This window comes from Nuphar pumila, chromosome 6 (assembly GCF_984573655.1).
Source record: "Nuphar pumila chromosome 6, dmNupPumi1.hap1.1, whole genome shotgun sequence".
In the NCBI taxonomy this organism is placed as follows: Eukaryota; Viridiplantae; Streptophyta; class Magnoliopsida; order Nymphaeales; family Nymphaeaceae; genus Nuphar; species Nuphar pumila.
The window spans coordinates 117,352,269-117,377,052 of record NC_143254.1 but is presented as its reverse complement, the minus strand read 5'-3'; the positions used below and the strand labels follow the sequence as shown (position 1 = coordinate 117,377,052).

At 35.0% G+C, this 24,784-nt stretch overlaps 1 protein-coding gene across 4 annotated transcripts in view; it reads left to right on the top strand.

Moving 5' to 3' along the window:
* LOC149835866 (PHAF1 protein At3g51130) overlaps positions 1–24,539 on the top strand; it is a 38,895-nt gene extending 14,356 nt beyond the window's left edge. Inside the window, exons 4-15 of one of the 4 annotated variants that reach the window (XM_090008803.1) lie at positions 4,243–4,310; positions 4,395–4,500; positions 4,606–4,666; positions 4,785–4,951; positions 5,183–5,245; positions 17,135–17,182; positions 17,748–17,861; positions 17,945–18,044; positions 18,173–18,246; positions 21,858–21,962; positions 22,134–22,195; positions 24,278–24,539. In XM_090008803.1, coding sequence (XP_089864929.1) covers positions 4,243–4,310; positions 4,395–4,500; positions 4,606–4,666; positions 4,785–4,951; positions 5,183–5,245; positions 17,135–17,182; positions 17,748–17,861; positions 17,945–18,044; positions 18,173–18,246; positions 21,858–21,962; positions 22,134–22,181 — 954 coding nt within the window. In that variant the 3' untranslated portion in view covers positions 22,182–22,195; positions 24,278–24,539. Of the gene's footprint in view, positions 1–4,242; positions 4,311–4,394; positions 4,501–4,605; positions 4,667–4,784; positions 4,952–5,182; positions 5,246–17,134; positions 17,183–17,747; positions 17,862–17,944; positions 18,045–18,172; positions 18,247–21,857; positions 21,963–22,133; positions 22,196–24,264 lie in introns of all 4 variants that reach the window. The other 3 variants (XM_090008802.1, XM_090008805.1, XM_090008806.1) reach the window with 3 other exon arrangements.
* The last annotated feature ends 245 nt before the right edge of the window (positions 24,540–24,784 follow it).

The window sequence follows — 24,784 nt, the reverse complement described above, 5'->3', positions numbered from 1 at the left end:
ACTAGAGAGAGAGACCAAATAGGTTCCAAATTCAATATCTTATTGAAGGGGGGTTTCCAGACTTCTTATATAGCTGGGAGGTTTGAAGTAGAGTCAACATTTATTGCATAAAGTTAAAACTAACCCATAAACCCAAAACACCTAGTTGCCCAAACATGTATCCTACTTGGCAACTAGAACAAAACTAAAATAGGAAACTAGAGTCCCATCCTGACTTGAACTCTTCACAAGCCTATAGCCTTGAAAATTAGAAAGCAATTAAAGAAGACATGAATGGACTTTACGTAACTTCTCCTTCTTAGAAGGAGAGAGAAGTCTCTAGAGAGGTGGGGACGTTCTACCCTCTCCCTCCAAATTGGCTACCCCTTGTGATCTTTGTCAGGATGAATCTCTTTGCTCTGGGGTGGACATGTGTCCGCTGACTTTTCTTCTGAAGGAGTAGCCATGCCACTTCCCTGGGCCCCACTTGGACATGGGAAATCTTTTTTCACAGCTGAAGTGCGTCTGGATCCTGAAGCAACGGATCTAGCGAGTTCACAGTACGTTGTATAACAAGTGCTGAGGACGACCCTTGGATCTTGAACTGTATATACCCGACCCAATTCTTCCAAAATGAAGGGATCTAATACTAACATCCCCTCCCAAAGACCTGCTTCAACTGCTCCATTGGAGCCAAAAAACGAAACATCATGTCCCACTGACATCAAAAGAACGTCATGCCAAACTGGGCCCGATGCTGGCTCGTAACAACACATTCATGTCATGTGCATGCTGCTATGATGGACGTAGGGTTTGGTTGGCAATAATAGAAAGTCCACAGACGGTAGCTAAGAGAGAGAGAGACCAAAGTCAATTTTATTTAATATTAAAGCTTTGGAAACAGTGTCTCTTAACTCTTCATTTACTTTTTTTGTTTCCAATAATTATAGAAAGACACAAAAAGTTTAACCCACTTCTAAACAGTTGGATTGGAAATGATTCAAAGGTTTATAAGAGGGAGTAGGTGCTTCGGGAGCATCGTATCATTGAGAGAGAGAGAGAGAGAGAGAGAGAGAGAGAGAGAGAGAGAGAGAGAGAGAGAGAGAGAGAGAGAGAGAGAGAGAGAGATTCTACCTTAGTTTTGAAAAAGATTGTACGTGAGAGCTAGGAACTGCACCACTGTCATCTGAAAATCCACAAAAGTTATTTGTAAAAGGAAAAGATAGTGGCAACTTAAAATCCATAAAAATCATTCGTAAAATAAAAAAGATAAATATATAAAAAACCTAATTCTTGTTAAGTTATATTTTCTGTACATTTTATGCAAAAGCAAGTTATAATGTCATAAATTTCATGATTGTTATGATGTCACAATTGTTATACTATTGCAAGATGCAATCAAGGTGCACATTTATTAGATAACATCACAAGGTCACTAGCTTACATGCTTTGAAAAAGGCAAAAACTGTTAATAAAACAATGCATTTAATTGATTTGATAAAATTATTTTTATAGGTTATTATACTCGGTTCTGCACAACATCTGAGCTCAGCTCAAGCTTGACCTCTTCAAGCTTGGTCTTGAAGAGCTAGAGCTCGCTGAAGCTTAGCTTGAGCTCCATCTTGAACTACTTTAATTGAGCTCGACTCATTAAAGAGATAAAAAACTTGAGCTTGGTTCACGAATCATGCACTCAGCTTAGGCTCAGGCTTGAATCGTAGCTGAAATATCTAAAAGCTGGAGATCACCCCTTGTTGGATGTTTGAAACCCTTGAAGCAAAAGAGAGATCAAGTGATCTATTAGTGGTTGTTCAAAGCCCTTTAAGAAGGGGGATCCCTTACTGGATGTTCATCTCACAAAGATTACTTGTTGGAAAACTTTCCCTTGTCGGATACAATGAAATCCTATGTAGTAGAAAAGTAATCTATAGTAGAAAAGTAATCTAGTTTTTTGGTTCAAAGCCTTTGGGATCAGTGGCCCAGATTTAATGCTATTAATGCAAATTATGAATATATAGTTGTTACTAAGCCAAAATATGCGTAAGCGAGCTCAATGGCCTTTATGAGGGTTGGGATTTCCATGGACCCTTAAAAAGGCTAGGCGGACTAGTTGGTACCTTAATTTAAAAATAAAAAAATATGAAAAATATAAAAAATATGCAAATGAACTGCTAAAATGAGCAACAAACATGAATGCGACATAAAATCAATCAACAATAAGCAATACACAAAAAACATGTCGAACATTACAAAACCTGCTCAAATATTAAAAAAAATTGAGTAAGCAAAACAAACAACTATCAACAAATGCCAAATAATTTAAAAATCAACAAATGCTTAAGTATAAGATATCACTATCATCAAGCGTAGTGAACCTGTTATATTACAAAATCAGCCCAAATAATGAGAACAATTGAATAAACAAAGCAAACAACTGTCAATATCAACAAAAGTTATATAATTTAAACATAATATCAAATCTTAAAGATATTAAAATAACATCCACGTTGTTGATGCTCCATCAATAAATCTAAAATAAAAGACAACTAATTAACCTTCAAATAAAATATACATATGTATATTCATTCAATGTCACATCCACACACATAGCTGAAGACGACCCCTCCATTGGTTATTCTATCACACAAAAAATCAAATTTCAAAAGAATGAACTAAAGAATAAAAAACAATCAAATGTATATAAATGAAAGACCAAAAGAATAAAATGGATATAATGTATATAAATGAAACAATCAAAGAACCAAAAATATATTAGAATCAAAGAATCACATATCTATATATGTATTACATTTGTATATGATATGCAATTAACAATTATCCGTACATATACAATAAAAGAATCAAACAAGTGCACAATTACATAATTTACATATACACACATAACTAATATATATGTATATATATAATGAGTAATACTAAAAAATACACAATTTAGAGGAAAAAATCAAAGGAACATATATATATATATATATTACATGGATACTAATAAGTAATAACATCATCTGAAACAAAAAATAGGGACAGAGCAATTACAACAGTTACAGAACTTATAGCTACAAAAAATAATCAGCAACAACAAAATCTGATTAATCACCACTCTTCAATACAACCTTGCATATTAACCTTTTCAGCAAATCAGAAAATTGATTGAAGAAAAAGGAGGCGACAAAGACAAGAAGGAGAGGCATGAGAAATGGGAGAGAGAAAGAAAGGCGGAGAGAAGAAGAGACGGAGGAAGGGGGAGAAAAAAAATAATAGTAATAAGAAGAGGCGTACCTTGAGGCTGGAGCGACAATGGGTGAGGGTGACGGCGGAGGGCGCTTGAGAGAGAGAGAGAGAGAGAGAGAGAGAGAGAGAGAGAGAGAGAGAGGTTTATAACCTATCGTCAAATAAAAAAACCCTTGTAACTGCCCTCACACCTAGGCGAGGGCAGATTAAGCTTCGACTAGGTGCCTAATCAGGAAAATCGGTACCCCTGTTGGGTTAAACTAGGAATCAATCCGATTCTTAGTTTTCCTTTCGACTAGCCTGACTAGGTGCCTAGTCAGCACCTTTGACTACATAGGCCACCTGTACTTGCATACTGTCTAATCAGTCATAAGTTTTTGCTTGGTTTTGGATCATAATCCATAATATGGGAATAGGGTCTATGGTTTGCACCAGAAGATTTCGTGTTCTTTTCCCCTTTAAACAAAGCTGGTATTGCATTGGTCTTTCATAGTTGCTGTGTGCACTATCTAAAATGTCTTGCCTTGCTTTTTCCAATTTCAAGATTTTGTTCATGATAGAAGTTCAGGGTACAAAAGAAAGCTGCTGCTTATGACCAAGTATTTTCAACAAGAAAGACACCTAGCTCTATGCGTAAAATGTTTCAAGTATTATAACAGGGTTTTGAGAACCATACTTGTGTTTCTTAGGGCTGTGCTGAAGGGGCTTATTATCTGTTTGAATCACTGGGCATATGCCTGATCCAAATCTAGCCTGTAAAGTTTGCCTCATTTTGCTTTTGTGCTAATGGAATGTTATTATCATGGATCTAATTTTCCTTTTCTTTCTTTTTTTTATGGCGAAAACTTGTTTGCATTTATCAGCTTTCATTTTCAGGAAAATGTTATTTCAACTGTCTTGCATTAAAACATCCTAAGTAATAACACAATGTTTAAATAAATGCCCACACATGGTGATTGTAGTCTCACGAGAACATGGATCTATCTGTTATGCTAATCAGTTTCAACTATACAGAGACTACGCCTGATTGAAGTTTTCGATGTTAAGCGGCTTCAAATGCGTTATGCAACTTCTTTCATTGGGTGAGACATATATTAGAAAATCAATTTTTTCCCAAGACATTTAACATGGTACCATTTTTATACGCTCCTTATTCTGGTTTGCAGCGGGCCTTCAACACTTGCTACTTTTGTTGCTGTATATGCTCTATTTGGTCCAACTTTCCCTGGAATATATGACAAACATAGGGGCATTTACACACTATTTTATCCGGTTCGTCTATAGATGATGTTAAATACAGAAAATATGTAGCAATTTGAATTCTAGTTGGTATTTATGGTGGGTCATTGATGCAAAGTGAGATACATGTGCTAACAGGGATTATCATTTGCATTTCCAATCCCGTCCCAGTATACTGATTGCTGTCATGATGGAGAAGGTGCGTTGAGCAGTTTTTCTTCAGTTAGACCTTCACTATCTTTTTGCCGGATTAGCAGAATTATTGGTAATCCATTGGCATTATTTTCATTGTTCAAAAGTTTGTTTCATTTTTCCAGCGGAACTGCCCTTAGAGTTCCCTGATGGGACTACTCCAGTTGCTTGTCGTGTATCCATATATGATAGCTCAACAGACAGCAAAGTTGGTGTTGGGTTGCTTATGGATAAAGCTTTAGTCCCTCCATTGCCTGCCGGGAGCCTGTACATGGAAGAGGTGCATGCTAAGGTCTGTTTGATCTGCTGTATGGACGTAGCTTTCTTTCAACACTAAAATCTATAATAAACATGCCTTTCTTGCCTTTTTATTTCTTTTATGGAGTAAATTTAAATTTTGAATCTTTGTTCTTCTCCTTGTGGTAGCTCGTTATAAATTATGGAGTCCACTTTATTGAATTGATTGATCTGAGCTTTCATTCTGCCTATTCATATGCATCTGATTTTGTTCTGCTGACTCCAGCTTGGAGATGAGCTCTGGTTCACTATTGGAGGTCAGCATATTACTTTCGGTGCATCACCTCAGGTTGGATATGAGTCTGTCTACTATCTCCTTTTATTATAGTCATTCTTGTAGTTTTTGACATGGTGTCCTTTTAAGTTTTCTTTTTCCTTGTCTTGTTCTGCAGTGCTGTTGTTGAACCTTGATCTCAGTCTTAGTTGACAAATTTATGTGGTTATGAATTAGTCTTGCACTCTTGCTGGTTAAGTATGCTATGAAAAATGTAAACTTGTAGTGTAGTTTTTGACTAGTTAGCAAAATATAGCTACATTGCAAACAGTAAAGAGTGGGAAATAGAACTTTACTGTATCATATGGTACTTTATGAGAATGAAATTTCAAGTGTCTCTATAAGCTACTATGTCATAAATAAGAAGCTGACCATGCTGTACTAATACACAGTAAGAGAAATTGGTTAGAAACTTAGAATACATCAAAGACAACATAATAAGGATACACAGTAAAACTGTAAAAGAAATTGTTAGAAACTTAGAATACATCAAAGATAACACAAAAAAATATGTGTCTTTTTATCAAGTATCTCGTAAAGTGCTACTAATTTTGAAATCCCTAAATTGTGCAAACTTTTTTTCTCTTTTACAAAACTTGCATCTAGTTTCTGTATTATCCTGTTTCTTTTGCAAAAATCATCACACCGTACTTGTTCTGGGACAAATAAAATGCTCAGACTATGAAAGGTGCCGCCATTGCCTGGGACAAATAAATCATCACACTTGGTCAAATTTTCAGAGCGCTTCAACAAATTCTTAAAGCCACCTTATCTACATCGAGTGCCGCCATTGCCTCCTCCTCTTCACCCGGTACATATTCTTGGATTCTAGACCCCTCATGAGAACACTTTATTTAATATATGCACCAATTCAAACTTGTCTTATGTTTCTACCGCCAATGGAACCTCTTTAGAAATCAAAAGTATAGGAACTTTTAAAAACTTTCAAAATTTTCTTGTTCCAAAAGTTATGGTTGTGTCAAAATTAAATTTTAATTTTTTTCGGTCTCTCAAATTGTCGATCATGGATGTGAAATATCTTTTTCATCTAAGGGTTGTGCTGTGTAGGATTTCCGGTTCACGTAGTGGATTGGGCAAAGTCATAGGAAGGGAGATCTTTACTTTATGAACTCCTTGTCTCTTCCTCTAAAATCTTTTTGTAACTATGTCCAAGATAAGGGTATTGAAACTTGACATTAAAAGACTTAGACATACAAGCTACTCTAAAATGTATCTTTTTTCTTTTGGAGGAAAATTTTGTAATGAAAGAGATATGAATTGCAAAGATTATATCCTTGGAAAAATGAAATCCATCCCGTTTCCAAATAGAACCTTTGTTTCCACAAAACCCTTTAAATTGGTGCACTAAGTTGTATGGGGTCCTTCTCCGGTCATATCTAAAGCTGGTTACTCATATTATGTTAATTTTATTGATGACTTTACTAGATGTGTGTGGATTTATTTCCTTAATTTTGAATCGGAAGTCTTTTCTTTAAAGAATTTCTCATCAAAGTTAAAAAGCAATTTCAATGCAATATATCTACTCTTAAATCTGATTTGGGTGGTGAATATCTATCTAATGAATTTCAAAACTATTTAAAACAAAATGGGATTTGCTATCAAAGATTTTGTCTTAAGACACCTCAACAAAATGGACTAGTGAAAATGAAACATAGACACATAATAGAAACCGCTAGAACTCTACTTATTTCAAAAAATATTCTCAAAAGTTTTTGGGCTGAAGCCATTTTAACCTTCACTTGTTTAATATATAGGATGCCTTCATCCATTTTAAAAAAAATGTTTCTCCTCATGAGAAATTACTTAAGATAACACCCGATTTCAATCATTTACATGCTTTTTGTTGCAAATGTTTTGTGCTTTTACATAAAAGAGACAAGTTATCCTCTAAAACTATTGAATGTGTTTTCATCGGATATGGTGAAAATAAAAAGGACATAGATGCTTTGATTCAAAAAATAATAAACTTTACATTTCTAAAGATGTGACATTCTAAGAAGATGAAAATGATTTTGAAGAGAATGATAAGAAAGAGGAAATAGATTATGTTTTTATTATGTTGTCTCTCCAAAAGAAGATATACATGTTAATGATGATTCTTTTAGTCATCATGAAAATGTAGATGATAACATTTATGAAGATCTCAATATTGGGACATCACCAAGTAGGAATGACATCAGTAGTAGTTCTAATAAAAAATATTCATGTTTATATCCCGCGTGAGCAAAACAATCCTACTAGTGCCTTAGAATAATTTTCCCATTATAGTGAACTTATATAAGTAACTTCACTTAGAAGGTCTAGTAGAGTGCCTATTCAACCAAATAGGCTTGTCTTTGAGTCACTATCTCCTAATTATAGAACTTGCCTAATAGCATTATACTCATACCATGAGCCCAACTAAAAATGTTCTTCATTGGATTGAAGCTATGTACATAGAACTAGATGCCCTTAAGAAAGCAAAGACTTGAGAAACAATTTTGTTACTTTTGAACAAGAAAACCATTGGATATATATATATATATATATATATATAGATAGATAGATAGAGAGAGAGAGAGAGAGAGAGAGAGAGAGAGAGAGAGAGAGAGAGAGAGGTCTTTAAGGTCAAAACTAAGAGTAATGGAACTCTAAAAAGATAGAAAGCTAGGTTAGTAGCTAAAGAGTGTTAAAATATGTTGTACATATATATATTTATATATATAGATCACGACACATACACATATATATATTAATTATATATATGTCTATGTGTCTATCTACATATATAAATATATATATTTATATCTTTTGTAAATAGACCCATATAGGGGTAAAACAGTCTTTTTACTTCTTATCGCACATTGTAATTTTTTCTCCTTTTTCTTTTATTTCCTTTTTCTTTCTTTTTTATTTTTTCTATTCTTTTTCTTTTCCACCTTGGAATGGGCCCCACCTAGGAAGACGTTGGAGCTTCCAACGGTCATATTTATGACCGTTGGAAGGGCTCCAACGTCCCTCTAGGAGCCCTTCCAAGGCCTCCTCTTTTGTCTATAAATAAAGGGGTTTCTCCCCATTGTAAGGTATGCTTCTTTGAAGCCTTTTGAGTGGAATATATATTTTTCCTCTTCTTTTGGGTGCCTTACCACTTTAAGTGGTTGTGTTGTTCTTTTGCCCATTAGTGGCTATTTGTGTATGTGCGTGCTCTCTTGTTTTGCTCTTGGAGACTTCATCCGGCACTTCATTACATGGTATCAGAGCCTTGGTTGATAAAGCTTCATCGGATCTTCTTTTGTCAAGTAATATCCTTCTCTTTAGTGCATTTATATTCCTCTTCTACAAATGGCCAACAAGGATGCAAAAATCGACCTCTCATTCAAATTGGATGGGACCAATTATCGCATGTGGGCGGCCGCCATGGAAAACAATCTCAAAGGTAAAAAACTTTGGGGTTATGTATGTGGAACCATTCCGGAACCACAATTGAAGTTGACTAAGTTTGAAGGTAATGAGGAAAAAGCTTTGAACGAAGAGGAAAAAGAGAAGGCTATTCTTGATTACTCTTCTAAATTAGAAGATTGGGAAAGTGAGCATGCTAAAATTTTAGCATGGTTCATGAACAATGTTGAATTAAAGATTTGTGCAAATCTCGCCAAATTCAAGAAGGCTAATGAAGCTTGGTTCTTTATGAAAGGCATGTACACTCAAAGAGACCTTGCTAGGCATTTCTTCCTACAAGAAAAGGTAAGAGCTACTAAACAAGGTGATATGAGTATTAGGGACTACTATAGTGCCCTATCCTCTTTATGGGATGAACTTGTCCTTCTCGAACCCCAATGGGAGGGTAGTGCTATTGCTATGAGGCAAGAGCAAATGGAAAAAGAAAGATTTTTCCAATTTATTCATGGGCTTCGCCCCGAATTTGAGCAACTTAGAGGATCCCTTCTCCATAGGGCCTCTACTCCTCTAAGTGATATTTTGGCCGACTTATGTCAAGAAGAGACTCGTTTGGCATTAAAACGAGATGTTGATGAAGTTCATGCCGTATCTAGACCCGGCAACAATGTAAGGCCATACAAACCTCCTCATTTCTTCAAAAATAATAGTGGTGGAGGAAGGAAAATCATTTGCCATAATTGTAATGAACCGGGCCACATTCGTCCGGATTGCCCAAGATTTAAAAAGAAGGTAGCCTCCGTTGGTGAAGTTCCTCCAAATGAAGACTCAAAGAAAGATGGTGACATAAAAGAGTCTCTTGCTCATCTTACCGAAACGCTTCAACAATTCATGAAGATGAGCTCCTCTCAGTTTTCTTCTACACCATCCACTTCCGGCGCCGCTATCTCCTCCTTCCCAGGTATGACCTCTTGGATTCTTGATTCGGGTGCCTCCTTTCATATGACTCCGAATGCATCACTCTTATCAAAAACAAGTCTCAACAAATTTAAATCTTTTGTCTCCACTGCCGATGGAACATCCTTGGATGTTGAGGGCATTGGGAATCTTGAGAAAATTTATAATGAAAACAAAGAATTTTTTGTTCCCAAAATTCGAATTATTCCAAAACTTAATTTAAATCTATTTTCCGTTTCCCAAATTACCGATTTTGAATGTAATGTCACTTTTTCACCTACCCATTGCTATGTGCAGGATCTCCGGTCCGGGAAGCGGATTGGGCAAGGCCATAGAAGAGGGGATCTTTATTATATGGATTTTTTGTCATTACCAACCAAATCATTTTGTAATCATGTTCAATCCAAAGATATTGAGACTTGGCATAAAAGACTTGGACATCCTAGTGTTTCTAAATTGTATCTCTTTCCTTTTTTGGAAAAATTTTGTAATACAAATACATTCACATGCAATGATTGTATCCTTGGAAAAATTCATTCGCTTCCGTATTCTCATAGTAATTTTGTGTCAAAAAGACCTTTTGAACTTGTGCATTCCGATGTATGGGGACCGGCACCCGTTCTGTCCAAGAGAGGCTACTCTTACTATGTTAGTTTTGTTGATGACTTTACTAGATATACATGGGTATACATTATTAAAAATAAATCCGATGTCTTTAACAATTTTAAAGAATTTCATATTCTTATTCAAAACCAATTTCAAAACAATATAGCTATATTTAGATCCGACTCTGGAGGAGAATACATGTCTAAAGACTTTCAAAATTATTTCAAAACAAATGGAATTTTACATCAACGATCTTGTCCTAAAACCCCACAACAAAATGGTCTTGCGGAAAGAAAACATAGACATTTAATTGAAACTACAAGAACACTTCTTGTTTCTAAAAATGTTCCTAAAAATTTTTGGGCCGAAGCTCTTCTTACTGCAACATATTTAATCAATCGTATGCCCTCTGCTTCTTTAAAAAATGTATCACCTTTTGAAAAATTATTCAAAATTACTCCAGATTTTAATAGATTAAGGATATTTGGATGTAAATGTTTTGTGCTTGTTCAAGGACAAGATAAACTATCACCTAAAGCTATTGAATGTGCATTCATTGGATATGGTGAAAATCAAAAAGGTTATAGATGCTATGACACTCGAAATAATAAACTCTATATATCAAGAAATGTAAATTTTCTTGAAGAACAAAATGGATTTGATGTTCACACATCTAGAGAAAACCTTGACTATTCCTTCCTATTTGATCTTGCTCCTAGAATTGAAACATCAGATGCAGGTACTTGCGATAATACTTGTGATGGCATCTCCCATCATAATGATATACTTCAGCATGGTAATGATTCTCAAGATGAGAATCTTAATGAAATGAATGTATATACCCGGCGGTCAGGAATTGAACATCAACCTGCTTTTGAAAGATATTCTCAAGATCTCTCATTAGAAGAACCTATTAATGCACCTAGGAGATCTTCTCGTAATAGTAGACCTCCACAAAAATTTGTATCTTATGAATCTTTCTCACCTAATTATAGGGCTTGTCTCATGTTAATTCATTCATTTCATGAGCCTACTTCCTTTAAAGAAGCTAAAGATCATCCACATTGGATTGAAGCAATGAAAGTTGAATTAGAGGCTCTTAACAAAGCTCAAACTTGGAGTATTATTCCCCAACCATCAGGAAAAAAGGCAATTGGGTGTAGATGGGTATATAAAGTTAAAACCAAGTGTGATGGATCTCTTGAGAGATACAAGGCTCGTTTGGTTGCAAAAGGCTATGCCCAAGAATATGGAATTGATTATGAGGAAACCTTTGCTCCCGTAGCTAGGATGACTAGTGTGAGAACTTTAATTGCCTTAGCCTCCATTAAACAATGGCCTATATATCAACTTGACGTTAAAAACGCCTTTTTAAATGGAAATTTATATGAAGAAGTGCTTATGGATCCTCCGCCAGGTCTTGAAATTGGTAAAGGAAATATTCTAAAGTTAAATAAAGCTCTCTATGGTCTTAAACAAGCACCTAAAGCTTGGTATGATCTTTTTAGCAAAGTAGTTCTTGATAATGGTTTCTCCTCATGTTATACTGATACTGCTTTGTTTGTTAAAAATTCTAATGATCACATTACAATTCTGTTATTATATGTTGATGACATGATTATCACAGGTAATGATAAGGAAGGTATTAACCTTATTAAGAATATTCTCAAAGAGAATTTTGATATGTCTGATCTTGGTTATCTAAGATATTTTTTAGGAATTGAAGTTGCATACTCTCCCAAAGGGTATGTCCTCTCTCAGATGAAGCTTGCCTCCGACATTATTGACAAATCTGGACTGACTGATGACAAGAAGGTGGAGACGCCAGAAATAATCAATGCCAAGATGAGAGCTAGTGATGGCACTCCTTTAGCTGATCCCACACCTTATCGTCAATTGATTGGGTCACTCACTTACTTATCCATCACTAGGCCCGATATTTCTCATGCAGTTCATAGTGCAAGTCAATTTCAGACTGCTCCCTCCACCATTCACATGGCTGCTGTCATGAGAATTATCAGATATCTGAAAGGCACCATAACAAAAGGATTATTCTTACCCTCTTCTTCACCTCTTACTTTACTTGCTTATACTGACTCTGATTGGGGTGGTAACCCCGATGATCGTATTTCTACCACAGGGTATTGTGTGTTTCTTGGAGAGTCACTTATCTCTTGGAGGTGTAAGAAGCAACAAAAAGTTTCACTCTCTTCTACTGAAGCAGAGTATCGTGCGATGGCCACTACCACCACGGAGATCGTATGGTTAAGAAGTTTGCTTAAAGATATGGGAGTCTCATTCTCAACTCCCTCAAAGCTGTGCTGCGACAACAAGAGCTCTATCTACATTGCCAGCAATCACACCTTTCATGAAAGAACAAAGCACATTGAGATGGATTGCCATTATGTTCGTGATGAGTTCCTGCGCGGCACCATTCAATTGCCTTATGTTCCAACCGAGTACTAGTTGGCGGACTTCTTCACCAAAGCTTTGCCATCGCCTCGTTTCTTCTTTCTCCTTAGCAAACTCTCGGTGATCTCACCGTGTGTTTGAGGGGGGGTGTTAAAATATGTTGTACATATATATATTTATATATATAGATCACGACACATACACATATATATATTAATTATATATATGTCTATGTGTCTATCTACATATATAAATATATATATTTATATCTTTTGTAAATAGACCCATATAGGGGTAAAACAGTCTTTTTACTTCTTATCGCACATTGTAATTTTTTCTCCTTTTTCTTTTATTTCCTTTTTCTTTCTTTTTTATTTTTTCTATTCTTTTTCTTTTCCACCTTGGAATGGGCCCCACCTAGGAAGACGTTGGAGCTTCCAACGGTCATATTTATGACCGTTGGAAGGGCTCCAACGTCCCTCTAGGAGCCCTTCCAAGGCCTCCTCTTTTGTCTATAAATAAAGGGGTTTCTCCCCATTGTAAGGTATGCTTCTTTGAAGCCTTTTGAGTGGAATATATATTTTTCCTCTTCTTTTGGGTGCCTTACCACTTTAAGTGGTTGTGTTGTTCTTTTGCCCATTAGTGGCTATTTGTGTATGTGCGTGCTCTCTTGTTTTGCTCTTGGAGACTTCATCCGGCACTTCATTACAAAGAGTGCTCCCAAGATTACAAAATTGATTATGTGAAAACTTTTGTACCCGTAGTTAGAATGACTAGTGTTAGGACTCTAATAATTGTTGCCTCAACTAAAAAATGGCTTATATATCAATTAGATGTTGAAAATGCTTTTCTTAATAGAGAACTGAATGAAGAAGTTTTCATGTATCCTTCGATGGGATTTGTTATTGAAAAAGAAAAATCACTTTAACTTTTAAAAACCTTGTATGGTCTCTTAAACGGTCTCCTAAAGCTTGGTATGATAGATTCAATAATGTTATTATTGATTTGGGCTTTTATTCCTGTTATATTGACATTGCTTTTTTTTTTTTATCAAAAGTACATGCCAACATTGTTATCCTTTTACTTTATGTAGATGATATGATAATAACAGGAAATGACAAACAAGGTATTAGTAAAATTTTAATATGTTTGATTTAGGATTCTCAAGATATTTTTAAGAACTGAAGTTACTTATTCTCCAACAAGATACATTCTCAAATAAAACTTGCTGCGGATGTCTGTGCTAAATCTGAAATTTTAGATGATAAGAAAGTAGAAACTCTTGAAGTGGTGAATGTTAAATTAGGGCTCGAAGATGAGTCTTTTCGAAGATCCCACACCTTACCGGCAGTTAATTGGGTCTCTCTCTTATCTGTTTATCACCAAAGCAGATATAACACATGCAGTTCACTCTGCTAGTCAATTTCATCATGCTCCAACTATTGTGCACATGAGTGCTGTTTTAAGGATCATCAAATATGTTAAAAACACCATAACTAAATGGCTCTTTCTATCCTCGTCTTCATCTTTAAATTTACTTATACCGATGCTGATTGAGGAGGAAATCCAAATGATAGAATCTCTACTACTGGTTTTTGTGTTTTTCTAGGAGATTCACTGATTGCCTGGAGATGCAAGAATCAATAAAAGGTCTCATTATCTTCTATTGAAACTGAATATAGAGCTATGACAACAACTATGAAACTTGTATGGATAAGAAATCTTCTCAGAGATATGGGTATCGACAACTCCAAACCCTCGAAGATATGTTGTGACAACAAAAGTGCAATTTATATCGCCAGCAACCGCTTCTTCCATGAGCGCACAAAGCACATCGAAATTGACGATCACTATGTTCGTGATGAATTCTTGAGAGGAACTATTGAGTTGCCTTTTGTTACTTCCGAATTTCAGCTTGCAGAATTCTTTACTAAATCTCTTGTTGCTCTACATTTTTTGTTCCTTCTCAACAAATTTTCGGTGTTTACACCGTAAGTTTGAAGGGGAATGTTAAATTATATGCATGTAATTTCCTTTTTGAGTTAGGGGTGTTTTGGTCTTTTCTCTTTTTAATAAAATATTCACTAGGGATAATATTTTTAGCAGTTTTATTTTTATTTTTTATTTTTTGTCTTTTATTAAAAGGCTAGGTGCTCTTTGGGCATTGACCCAAAGAGTCGTTGGGGTTGCCCAACGGTTATAAATGTGACCGTTGGGAGCTCCCAACAGCCGCTCCTATATGGGGTTCTTTGTGTATAAATAAGGGTTAAAACCCCTTTGTTCTTTAATGCTGTGTTAAGCAATTGATGAATAATATCCTTTATTTTTACACTCTTGTTATTGCCTTAGTGGCTTTTGTTTAGTTCCATAGTTGACTGGTGCATGTGCACGGAAGTGTGATCTTGTAAGCCCTTGGTGGCTAGTGTTTTGTGCTTTCGCGTATTTCAATTCAGTACTAAACCATGAAGAATTTTTAAATGGCTTAAATATTTGTCTTATAAGTTTTCTTATGGAAGGCTTCGTTATAGACTAAGAATTGTATCAGATGTGGGGTGGTAACTCATCCAAAATGTCAACTTTTTTTGAATCTTGTGAACGACCTGAGTTTTATGGATTCTTCAATCTGATTTTCCATGAATCAGGTCAAGTTGCCTGAGTTGGTTTAAACTGCAAAGTCTTGAATTTGTGTTCTTAAACCCTAATAGGCCCCCTTCATGAAATACAATTATTTAATGACCATTATGTTATATATACTATTTTTCAATTGAATCACAAACATGCATTTCTTGTAAAGCAGCTGATTCTTTCCTTCTCTTGAGCAATGAAAAAGAAACTTATTGGTTAAAATGAAGCCAAAAAGTTAGTTGAAACTTGAAAGTTTCTTTCTCAAATATAATAAGAGATGATTGTAGAAAATTGTGAAAGCTCCTCACTAAACTGCTTATTATTGATGTATGCTTCAAACCAATGTAGCCTACACCATCCCACATTACCAATTATTTATATATATACATCATTTTTGCATCAACATTGATAATGAAAGTGGAAAACATGGGCAATTCTTCTTGGATGCACACCTTTGTGCATGCCTAGAGTATCCTACTTGGAGGACAATAGTTAAGTACATTTTTAACAAGTAGATCTCCTGACAATTTGGAAATGAATGAGTACACTCATCAATCTTAGTATTCTCTGTGATGATACTGAGCTGTGGCTCTCTTCAACGTGAAAGGAGTGGGGAGTTTAGGTTATCGGATAGGGTTTGTATCATGCAGGTCAGCAGTGTGTGATTTTTGAGGATGATGAAATGTGTGGTTCTACTAGTGGAGCCCATAGGAGAATTGTAGATGATTGTAGCGAAGGAGTCAAGGATAAAGAGGCTGGGGCTGTTGAGTTTTTGACATTAATTTCAAAAAGTCCGGGAAGGATGCCTCTTTATGATATTTGTCTCTCTTGAGATCTGTGAATGAAATCTCTTAGTGATCTTTCCAATCAAGCCATTGTGTTTATGAGGAGATGTGTTATTAATTTCTGAAAGATTTTATGGATGAAGAAATCAGTCATTTGAACATTTCCCTGAGCTTGTAAATTTTAGGGTTTTATGGAGTTTGTGGATGGGAGGTGACTGCCCCCACCTAGAGAAACCAGTTCCTTTACTGACTAAACATGAGTTTTGAGAGCTTTAAGAAGTGGAAACCCAGAATCCACGAGATTGACGTGCTCTTCTTGGGGAAGTGAGCTGCTTTGGTCTCATAAAATTTTCCTCTTCTTGCCAAAGTCCGAAACCACAGATTGAAATATGTGGGCTTGCTTAAAATGAAAATGCCCTTTGAAAACTTCTGTATGCTCCTTTCTTATGTGTGTGGATGTTGCTGTAATGAGAATAGCGGAAGCACCAATAATCCAAGGATCTCTTTAAAGTTTAAAAGAGTTAAGCAAAGAGCCAAGAACACAAGCACATAAAGTGCACAAATAACCCACTAAGGGGTAAAGTGCCTAAAAGGCAAAGAATATTATTGAAGAGAGGAACTAAGTGGGCTGAAAAGCCATGCTTTACAAGAGGGTGACCCCTCTAAATTATAGAGGAAAAAGAAGATGAGAGAGGGGACCACATGGGGCTCCCTTCTAGTCGATGGGGCCCCATGTGGTCCTATTACACATTTAAATAAAAAGGAAAAAAGGAAAAAAGGAAAAAAGGAAAAGAAAAAGGAAGTAAAAGAAATAAAAGAAAAAACTTAAAAATAAAATGGTACAGGAAAATTACCAAAATACCCCTATCAGGTTTTTCGATATACAATAAAGAAAATATATATATATATATATATATATATATATATATTAACAGTTGCTTGGATCATCACACAGATCTTCTTTGTAGGCTGGAAAATAATGTGTTTGTTACAGGATAAACCTTCAACTTAATTGCTATATTCCACTTTGTGATCCAATCACTCTTCTTATTTGTACTGCTTTTTTATTACCATTTTCCTGTGCATGTGCCTGTACTCCCTAACTCTTATTTTTTTTATGTAGGATGTTTGGACTGAACTGGGCCGTCCTTGTGGGATCCATCAGAAGCAAGTAAGTGATACAAGCATTGGAATATTAGCCTAGTTGTGGTTGTTGCTAAAGATTTTTTCTTTTATGATTTATGGGCTACGTTTTGCAGACTATACTACTATGTAAGTGTCATTCAAAAAATTGTAAATAAGAACTTTTCTTTTTGAAAAGAGGAAGAAATGAATCTGAATGTTTTCAAACCTGATGATTTTGTTTAATGATATTCATTTATGATGCAGTGATTGAACTGTATATGTTTTAAGTTTTAACTAATAAGCCTGTAGTCTGAACATATAGATGGATGCTTGTGGACCTCTAGAGGATATCTGGTTATACACTATTGGAGATGAATAAAGTGTAGATGTGGATGTTTATATGATGATAGTTAGCTCATATATCTTATGTCTACTGTTAATCGTAAACAAAATGACCTTATTTTTCCTCCATCATAATATTCACTTTGAAGGGGCTATTACTATATGAAGGGCTTCTTGAAACAAAATTAGATACTCAAGTAGTTTGAATCATGAATTAGTCTTAAATCTTTTGTTTCATGCATTTATTGAGATGGATGCATCTAATGTAGGTAGATCAGATGGTGATTCACTCTTCTTCAGATCCTCGCCCACGGACAACTCTCTGTGTAGATTATTTTTATAACTATTTCACTCGTGGACTGGATATATTGTTTGATGGGCAGGTAGTATTGTATTTTTTAGTTGCCTCGGTTCTTTGATATTCAATGTTGGGTTCAGTAAAGCATTTATTTTTATTTATTGGCAGACCCACAAAATAAAAAAGTTTGTCCTGCACACGAACTTTCCGGGTCACCCAGATTTTAATTCATACATCAAATGCAATTTTGTTATTTATGCCCCAGATGGTGAGACTCACTTTCCTTTTATTCGTTCTCTTTATCTATGCTTTTCAGCCTTTTTTGTTTCTTTGAAATTTATGTTGGTCAGTTTACACTGAGGTTGCTGATCATGACATGTGATATTTCTTATGAAGAGGGGGAACAAATAAAAGAAGGAGATGCTCCTAAACATTGCATTACACCAAGTACAAAGTGGGAACAAGTGAAGGTAACAACCTGCTCATGCTTCTTGCTATTTTAAGCATAAGTAATAGTGGTGATCTGTTATGTTTATGCAGGTTAACTCTAGCATCTATGTTGGGTTCGGCTTACTACTATTCCAATTTTTTTTATAAGGCTCTTCTGGTTCTTAACTAATTCTTCCTATCAGTGTTATAAAAAATGCGCCTTGAGGCGCAAACGGCGCGCATCGCCTTGAGGCGTGGCCCTCTGTGCCTCAAGGCACAACTTATTATTATTTTTTTTTTTACAAAAAGATTTTTGAGACACAATCAACAAGATTTTTGTAGGTTAATCTCATATATTTTCCAGTTATTTCAGTTATGTAATCAGTTTCTTAGTATATTTTAACTTTTGTTGGTTAATCTCATATTTTTTTCAGTTATGTAATCGGGTTTTTAGTTACTTTTATATGTTAATCTCATATTTTTTAGAATAATCTCATATATTTTAACTTTTGTTGGTTAATCTCATATATTTTCCAGTTATATAATCGGTTTCTTAGTATATTTTATCTTTTCTTGGTTAATCTCATATATTTTCCAGTTATGTAATCATTTTTTAGTTACTTTTATATGTTAATCTCATATTTTTTAGAATAATCTCATATATTTTAACTTTTGCAGGTTAATCTCATATATTTTCCAGTTATTTCAGTTATGTAATCAGTTTCTTCGTATATTTTAACTTTTTTTGTTAATCTCATATTTTCCAGTAATGTAATCAGTTTTTCGTTACTTTTATATGTTAATCTCATATTTTTTATTACTTATTTGAGATTTTCTATTTCTTATTGATTGTTATTTCATCAATAAAGCATTTCTTTATTTATTTGCATTTTTAGATATTTTTTTTAAAGTTTTCAAAAGAAAAATTTCAGGCTTACGCTTTACGCCTCGCCTCGCCTCGGTTTTTGGTGGAGCGCCTCGCTACGCCCTAACGCTTTTCACAACACTGCTTCCTATCATGCTTGGGGGTTGTATGGGCCTGGTTTTCTTATAATTTCCTTCACATGGGCTTTCACATTGTTTCACTCTTGTTTTTGAATGCTTGCTGCGCAAATGCTTTTCTGTAAATCTGTGACAAAATTATTAGTACATAATGGGGTTTAAGCCAATTCTGGTTCATTTAACTTCATGCATCTCCTTAATATTGGCATCCGTATTGGCAAACAATTGTGAATGTGGCAACATTTAAGTAGATCTTTGATTTTTATTTTGGTTTACTTATATGACAATGTTACTCATATTTGTGTTTTCTTTCTTCCTCTAAATAATTTATTAGATGCAAGCTTCTCTGCATACCTTTTTTGCTCTTTATCTGCAACAGAATCTTAGTTGTCAAAAAATGCTAGTGGGAGCCTAGGTGGAAGACCCCTAAAAAGACTAGTAGAGGCCTAAGTGAGACTAGTTGGCCTACACAGGACCAAAAAAATAAAACATCAAGAAAAACAATTTTTTTACAATAAAAAGTTAAATTTTGTAACAAACATATGATCGTTGATTTTTACTATGAATGAAGTGTGTAATTCAGTGTAACATGTCACAAAATTCATGAAATTGCATAATATTGAACATACCCCAAAACATGGGGCACATCATCCAATTACTCTCTCTCTCTCTCTCTCTCTCTCTCTATATATATATATATATATATATATATATATATATATAGAGAGAGAGAGAGAGAGAGAGAGAGAGAGAGAGAGAGAGAGAGAGAGAGAGAGAGAGAGATCATTATCCTACCCTGTTTCATTGGGTAACCGTTAGGACCCTCCAAAAATCATAGTTTTTAGATGTTTTATACTCGATCTTAACTGTTAAATGTGTTTATAATTGTTGTTGAATGGAGAACATGTAATTGTTTAAGCATCTTTATGCTCATATGTGTATTTTAAAGAAGTAAAAAAAAGCATCGGTTGATATCGTACTAAAATTTTATGATAAAATGTTCACATTTTTTACATCAAATCAATTTGAAACAAAGATTGTTTCTCAATAAATAAGTGTTGATAAACACATCTAATGGTTCTAATTGAGCACAAAACACCTAAAACTTTGATATTTGAAGGGTCTTAACGGTGACACAAATAAAAAAGGGAATAAGATGAACTCCATTTTTGTGTGTGTGCATATATATATATATGTCAATCTAACATTAAATTAGTTATGTTTAGCATTAGATTGATTCAACATTATTAAAATGACTAAAAAACCTTAAAAGAATTGCTTTTTTGAAAATACATGCTTACCTTATGGGCATTATAGGTCTTTTGAACTTGGAGAGAATTGAAAAAGCCAACACCTTTTTCAAAAAAGTAACTTTATGAATCTATCAAAGTTACCTTTTTGATCTCAAATTTATTCATGTATTTTTAAAAATGCCTTATTTTGAGGGTATTGTAGTCATTTTAATAAGGTTGAATCCATCTAATGTTGACCACAAGGTTGAATCCATCTAATGTTGACCACAAGTAGTTTAATGTTAGATTGACCCTATATATAGATAGATAACTAAGAAAACAAATATTATATATATATATATATGTGTGTGTGTGTGTGTGTGTGTCAAAAATACATGCATACATGTAAACAACAAAAATAAAAAAGAAGAAAAAAAGATAAAAAAGGAGAAAAAAAAGAGTGAAGTGAGATGAGGAAGAAGAATAAAATAAAAGACTGGGAAAAATAAAAAAAATGGGGAAAAGGAAAAAGGAAGAAGAAGAGGAAGAAAAAGAAAAAGAAAAAGAGAAGCCGGAGGGGTGAAAGGAGGAGGAAGAAGAAAAAGAAAAGGAAAAAAGAAAAAAATAAGTAGGCAAAAAAGAAAATCAAAAGAAGAACAAAAGGAGAGAGAGCCAAAAAAGAAAGCTTTTGGGGTGGGAGGAAGAAGAAAAAAAAACAAAGGAAGGATACCTTTGTTTTTTAAAATGACAACCATGTCCTTGCGGCCTAGGTGGGGACAACCTAGGAGCTTAGGTTAAAAAACAGGGCCCTACCGCCTAGACCCATATGCCTAAGCGGTGGCCCTGCGCCTAGCCCGCCTAGGCATAGTTTTTGACAACTAAGAACAGAATATGACCAATATCAATTTGCTTTACATTCATTGGTGGTTGCTGTCATAAGTCCTATAGTTTCATACATGTTTTATTCTTGAAAAACATAATTTGATGGTTGCTTATTATATTTACAGTTTTACATTGATTTCTTTTGGGAGAAGACAAGGTTTTGGCTTTTGATTTTAACTTCTTATTTATCTTTGTCAGTTGATGAAATGGAAGATTCAATGTGTAAATATAAATGTACTGAATAATAGTCTGCTTGGTGTTTCCTTTGATGGTTTAAAAGCTGGAGCTATGGCAACTTCACCCAGTAGTCTTGGGTTGAAACTGTAGTTACCAGGTCTTTTGCTATATTCCGTATTGCCTCTCCATCTATATACTTCAAATGACCCTTAAGACCCTAGCATAATGGGGTCTTTGGGCACAGAGATCCATGATGTGGTACCTGCAAACCTGCTGGTCATGTTCGATACCCTCTGTAAACAGAGAAATGTTAGAATATCTCTTTTAAAGCTTGACCCTTCTAATTTTCCTCTTAACAGGAGATTCTTGGTGATGGTGGGCGAGCTGCAATCCAAACACAAGGGTCAGCAAGCAATCCATTTGGGTCCACATTGGTATACGGATATCATAATGTAGCTTTTGAGGTTAGAAATGTTGTTGAAACCTGCAACATTTATATCTCTTGTTTTATTCTTTACTTGGCTCAGTAATCAATATTTCCGTGTATAATTTTCACTATTTTGGACAATTATTTTCCTGTCTCATCTTCAGTTTATTTGGTTTAAAAATGCCTTACGTGCTGATTCTTTTGACAGGTGATGAAAAATGGCTACATAGCTACAGTTACTCTGTTCCAGTCCTAATTGTCACCTGTTTGGTATGTTCAATTGTACATTGATTTTTACACAGTTATCCTTTCTGTGTTGACATTTATATCACAATATCTTTAGTTAATTTTCCTGTCTGATTTTAAATTTCTTTTGTTATTTTATTAATCTTTGTTGCACTGTTGCATTTCCTATTTTTTTAATGATGTTCTCTGTGCTGATTTTAAATTTTAATTATTAATGTTATTGGTTAAGTGTGATCAGTTCATTGATGTATGGTATGAACCATGAAGTTTTGCTCTTGCCAAGGTTCTATATTTTGGATACTTGTGACCAAAAGTGCTTTCAGGCCCAAGTGTTCTCGCTATCCTCACACTTTCTAGAAAGATCACAATTTATTTACTAGTTACATTTTTTCCATTTTCAGATTTTTTTTGAGAGCTACAAGTTTATCCACACCAGAATCCACAGTGACTAAAATGGGAGACTAGGAGATTAAAATTCTTCCCAGTCCTTTTGTCAAAATCTGAATGGAAAATTTTAGAAAAATGTGAAAGTAACAAGGTGTCACCCGAGGCAAAAAATAGTGTAGAAGAAAAAGGGAAAAGATGAAGGACAAAACCTGAATCTTTGGCCACTGGGAGAAGAAACTTGGTTCCCCAAGGCCTTCAGCCAATTCATGCGTAATTGATATCAAATTGGATTCATTTTTGGCTTGTTTTGTTGACAAAGTCTGAAAGGAAAATTTTATTAAAAGGTTGGACAGTGACAAGGTATTTACCCCAAGGTAAAAAATAGTATAGAAGAAAAAGGAAACAGGTGAAACATGTAACATCTTTGGCTATTGACAGTGCTGTTGCCAGAACACTGTTGGGAATGGTTTGGCCGCCCTAACAGCACATTTCAGCACTATTTACAAGGAAGTCCATCCTCCACACCACATTTTGGCCCCACATGGAAATGATGTTTCCATCTTAACGCAAAGCTCCCAAACAATGCCTAAATGTCTTCTTTAGCATGCTCTCTTGTTACAGTTGCATCTTGAAGCACGTTCCTTTCAGACGCGGATTTGCTCTTTTCTCAGTAGCTTGCTGCAGTACCCATCCTTTTGTACCTTTTATTTTAGGCGTTTATCTGGTTGCAACATTAATTGTTTGTGGCTGATGTTCCCCATGAGATTCCCATTCCATGCTCTAGTCATCCTCAAAAATCACTTTTTGAAAATATCTTTGAGAAAAACCCTTGCTGAGAAATTACCTTGAACGATATAGGTGACTATATTTTTCGCCTTACAAGAGCTATCATTTTTTTCCCTTTTTAATGCTTTGTTGAAGGGAAAATCTTGCTTGGTTAATTAGATTGGTTTTACATCTGTATATCCCATCTCTCTCTCTCTCTCTCCCTTTTTGCAAAGTTCATGAAGTTGTTCATGTATATGCTATGAACATCAACTGTAAACTTTATGGAAGCATTTGCAATTCTATTCATCAAAGTAGTCATCTTTTTCTCTAGGGTCATCATTCCTATTACCTAGTTATTTTGTCATTATCATTATTTTAATGTCCACTCTTCTTTGGAAAGATCTGAGCATGTTAGTTCCAAAATTAAGAAGAGGCATCAGCATATGTAATTTTTTTGGTGTTTGTTTCATGTAGTTTTATGCTTTTGACCTTGCTTCTTTTTTGCCCAGGGAGTACTTCTGGTGCCTATATATAAAGGCCTCTCTCTCTCTCTCTCTTGCTTGCATGTGCACATGCACATGAGTTCATAGACATGCACAAACAAAGTGGGAAGGTACTGGTTGTTGTAAATAAATGAGCATATACAGAAGATACAATGCAAACACTATTTTTGAATTTTGAGAGTGAGAAATTCCTGGACAAAGGAGGTTAGGTTTCACTTTTTACCAAGTAGACTGGGTTGTCCATGACGTGACTACTTGGTTATGTCTCTGATGTGAATGCACTGTTGTGCCATTTGTTTTTAAATCCTTTCTGGATTGCAGGAGTTATGAATTTATATGCAGTTTTCCATTTAGTCTTGGAACAGGTGTCTATATCCGTCATTGACATGAAATTTTCTTGCAACTGTAATTACCCATGGTCTGATGTGGATGCAGGAACCTGCAACAGGACATTGTTTGGTTGGCTACTAGTTGAAGGTGGAAAGTTACAAGGGTTGCGTATTGGTGGATGCTCTGGTTATGCTTCTAAACTGAGTCAAGCTTGCTGGAGGTAACATATGTACAGATTGGTGCTCTGTAAAGTTTTATAAATTCATTTGCTCAAAAATCTCTGTAATTAGGTTGCATTTACATTGTAAATCCTGATAAACTATTTTGTAAAATAACCAAATATAGATGTATAAATCCTATCTGTAGTTTCGTTGTCATAACCCCTTCAAATACATACCAATTTAGGTGCCCTGCTATGTGCTGTTGAATGCAGTGTGAAATCCCTTTCAACTCATCTTTGTCTTGCCCAATATGCTGAACAATAGAGATAGCACTTGGGTTGTGCTGTGCAGTCTATGCAAAATTGGTTAGGCTTCACTAGGGTTGAGTTTGCGGTGATTGTAAATTGACAGCTTAAGTGATTTGAAAACAGAGGCTCATTTTTGCTTTTGTTTGTTGATACCGA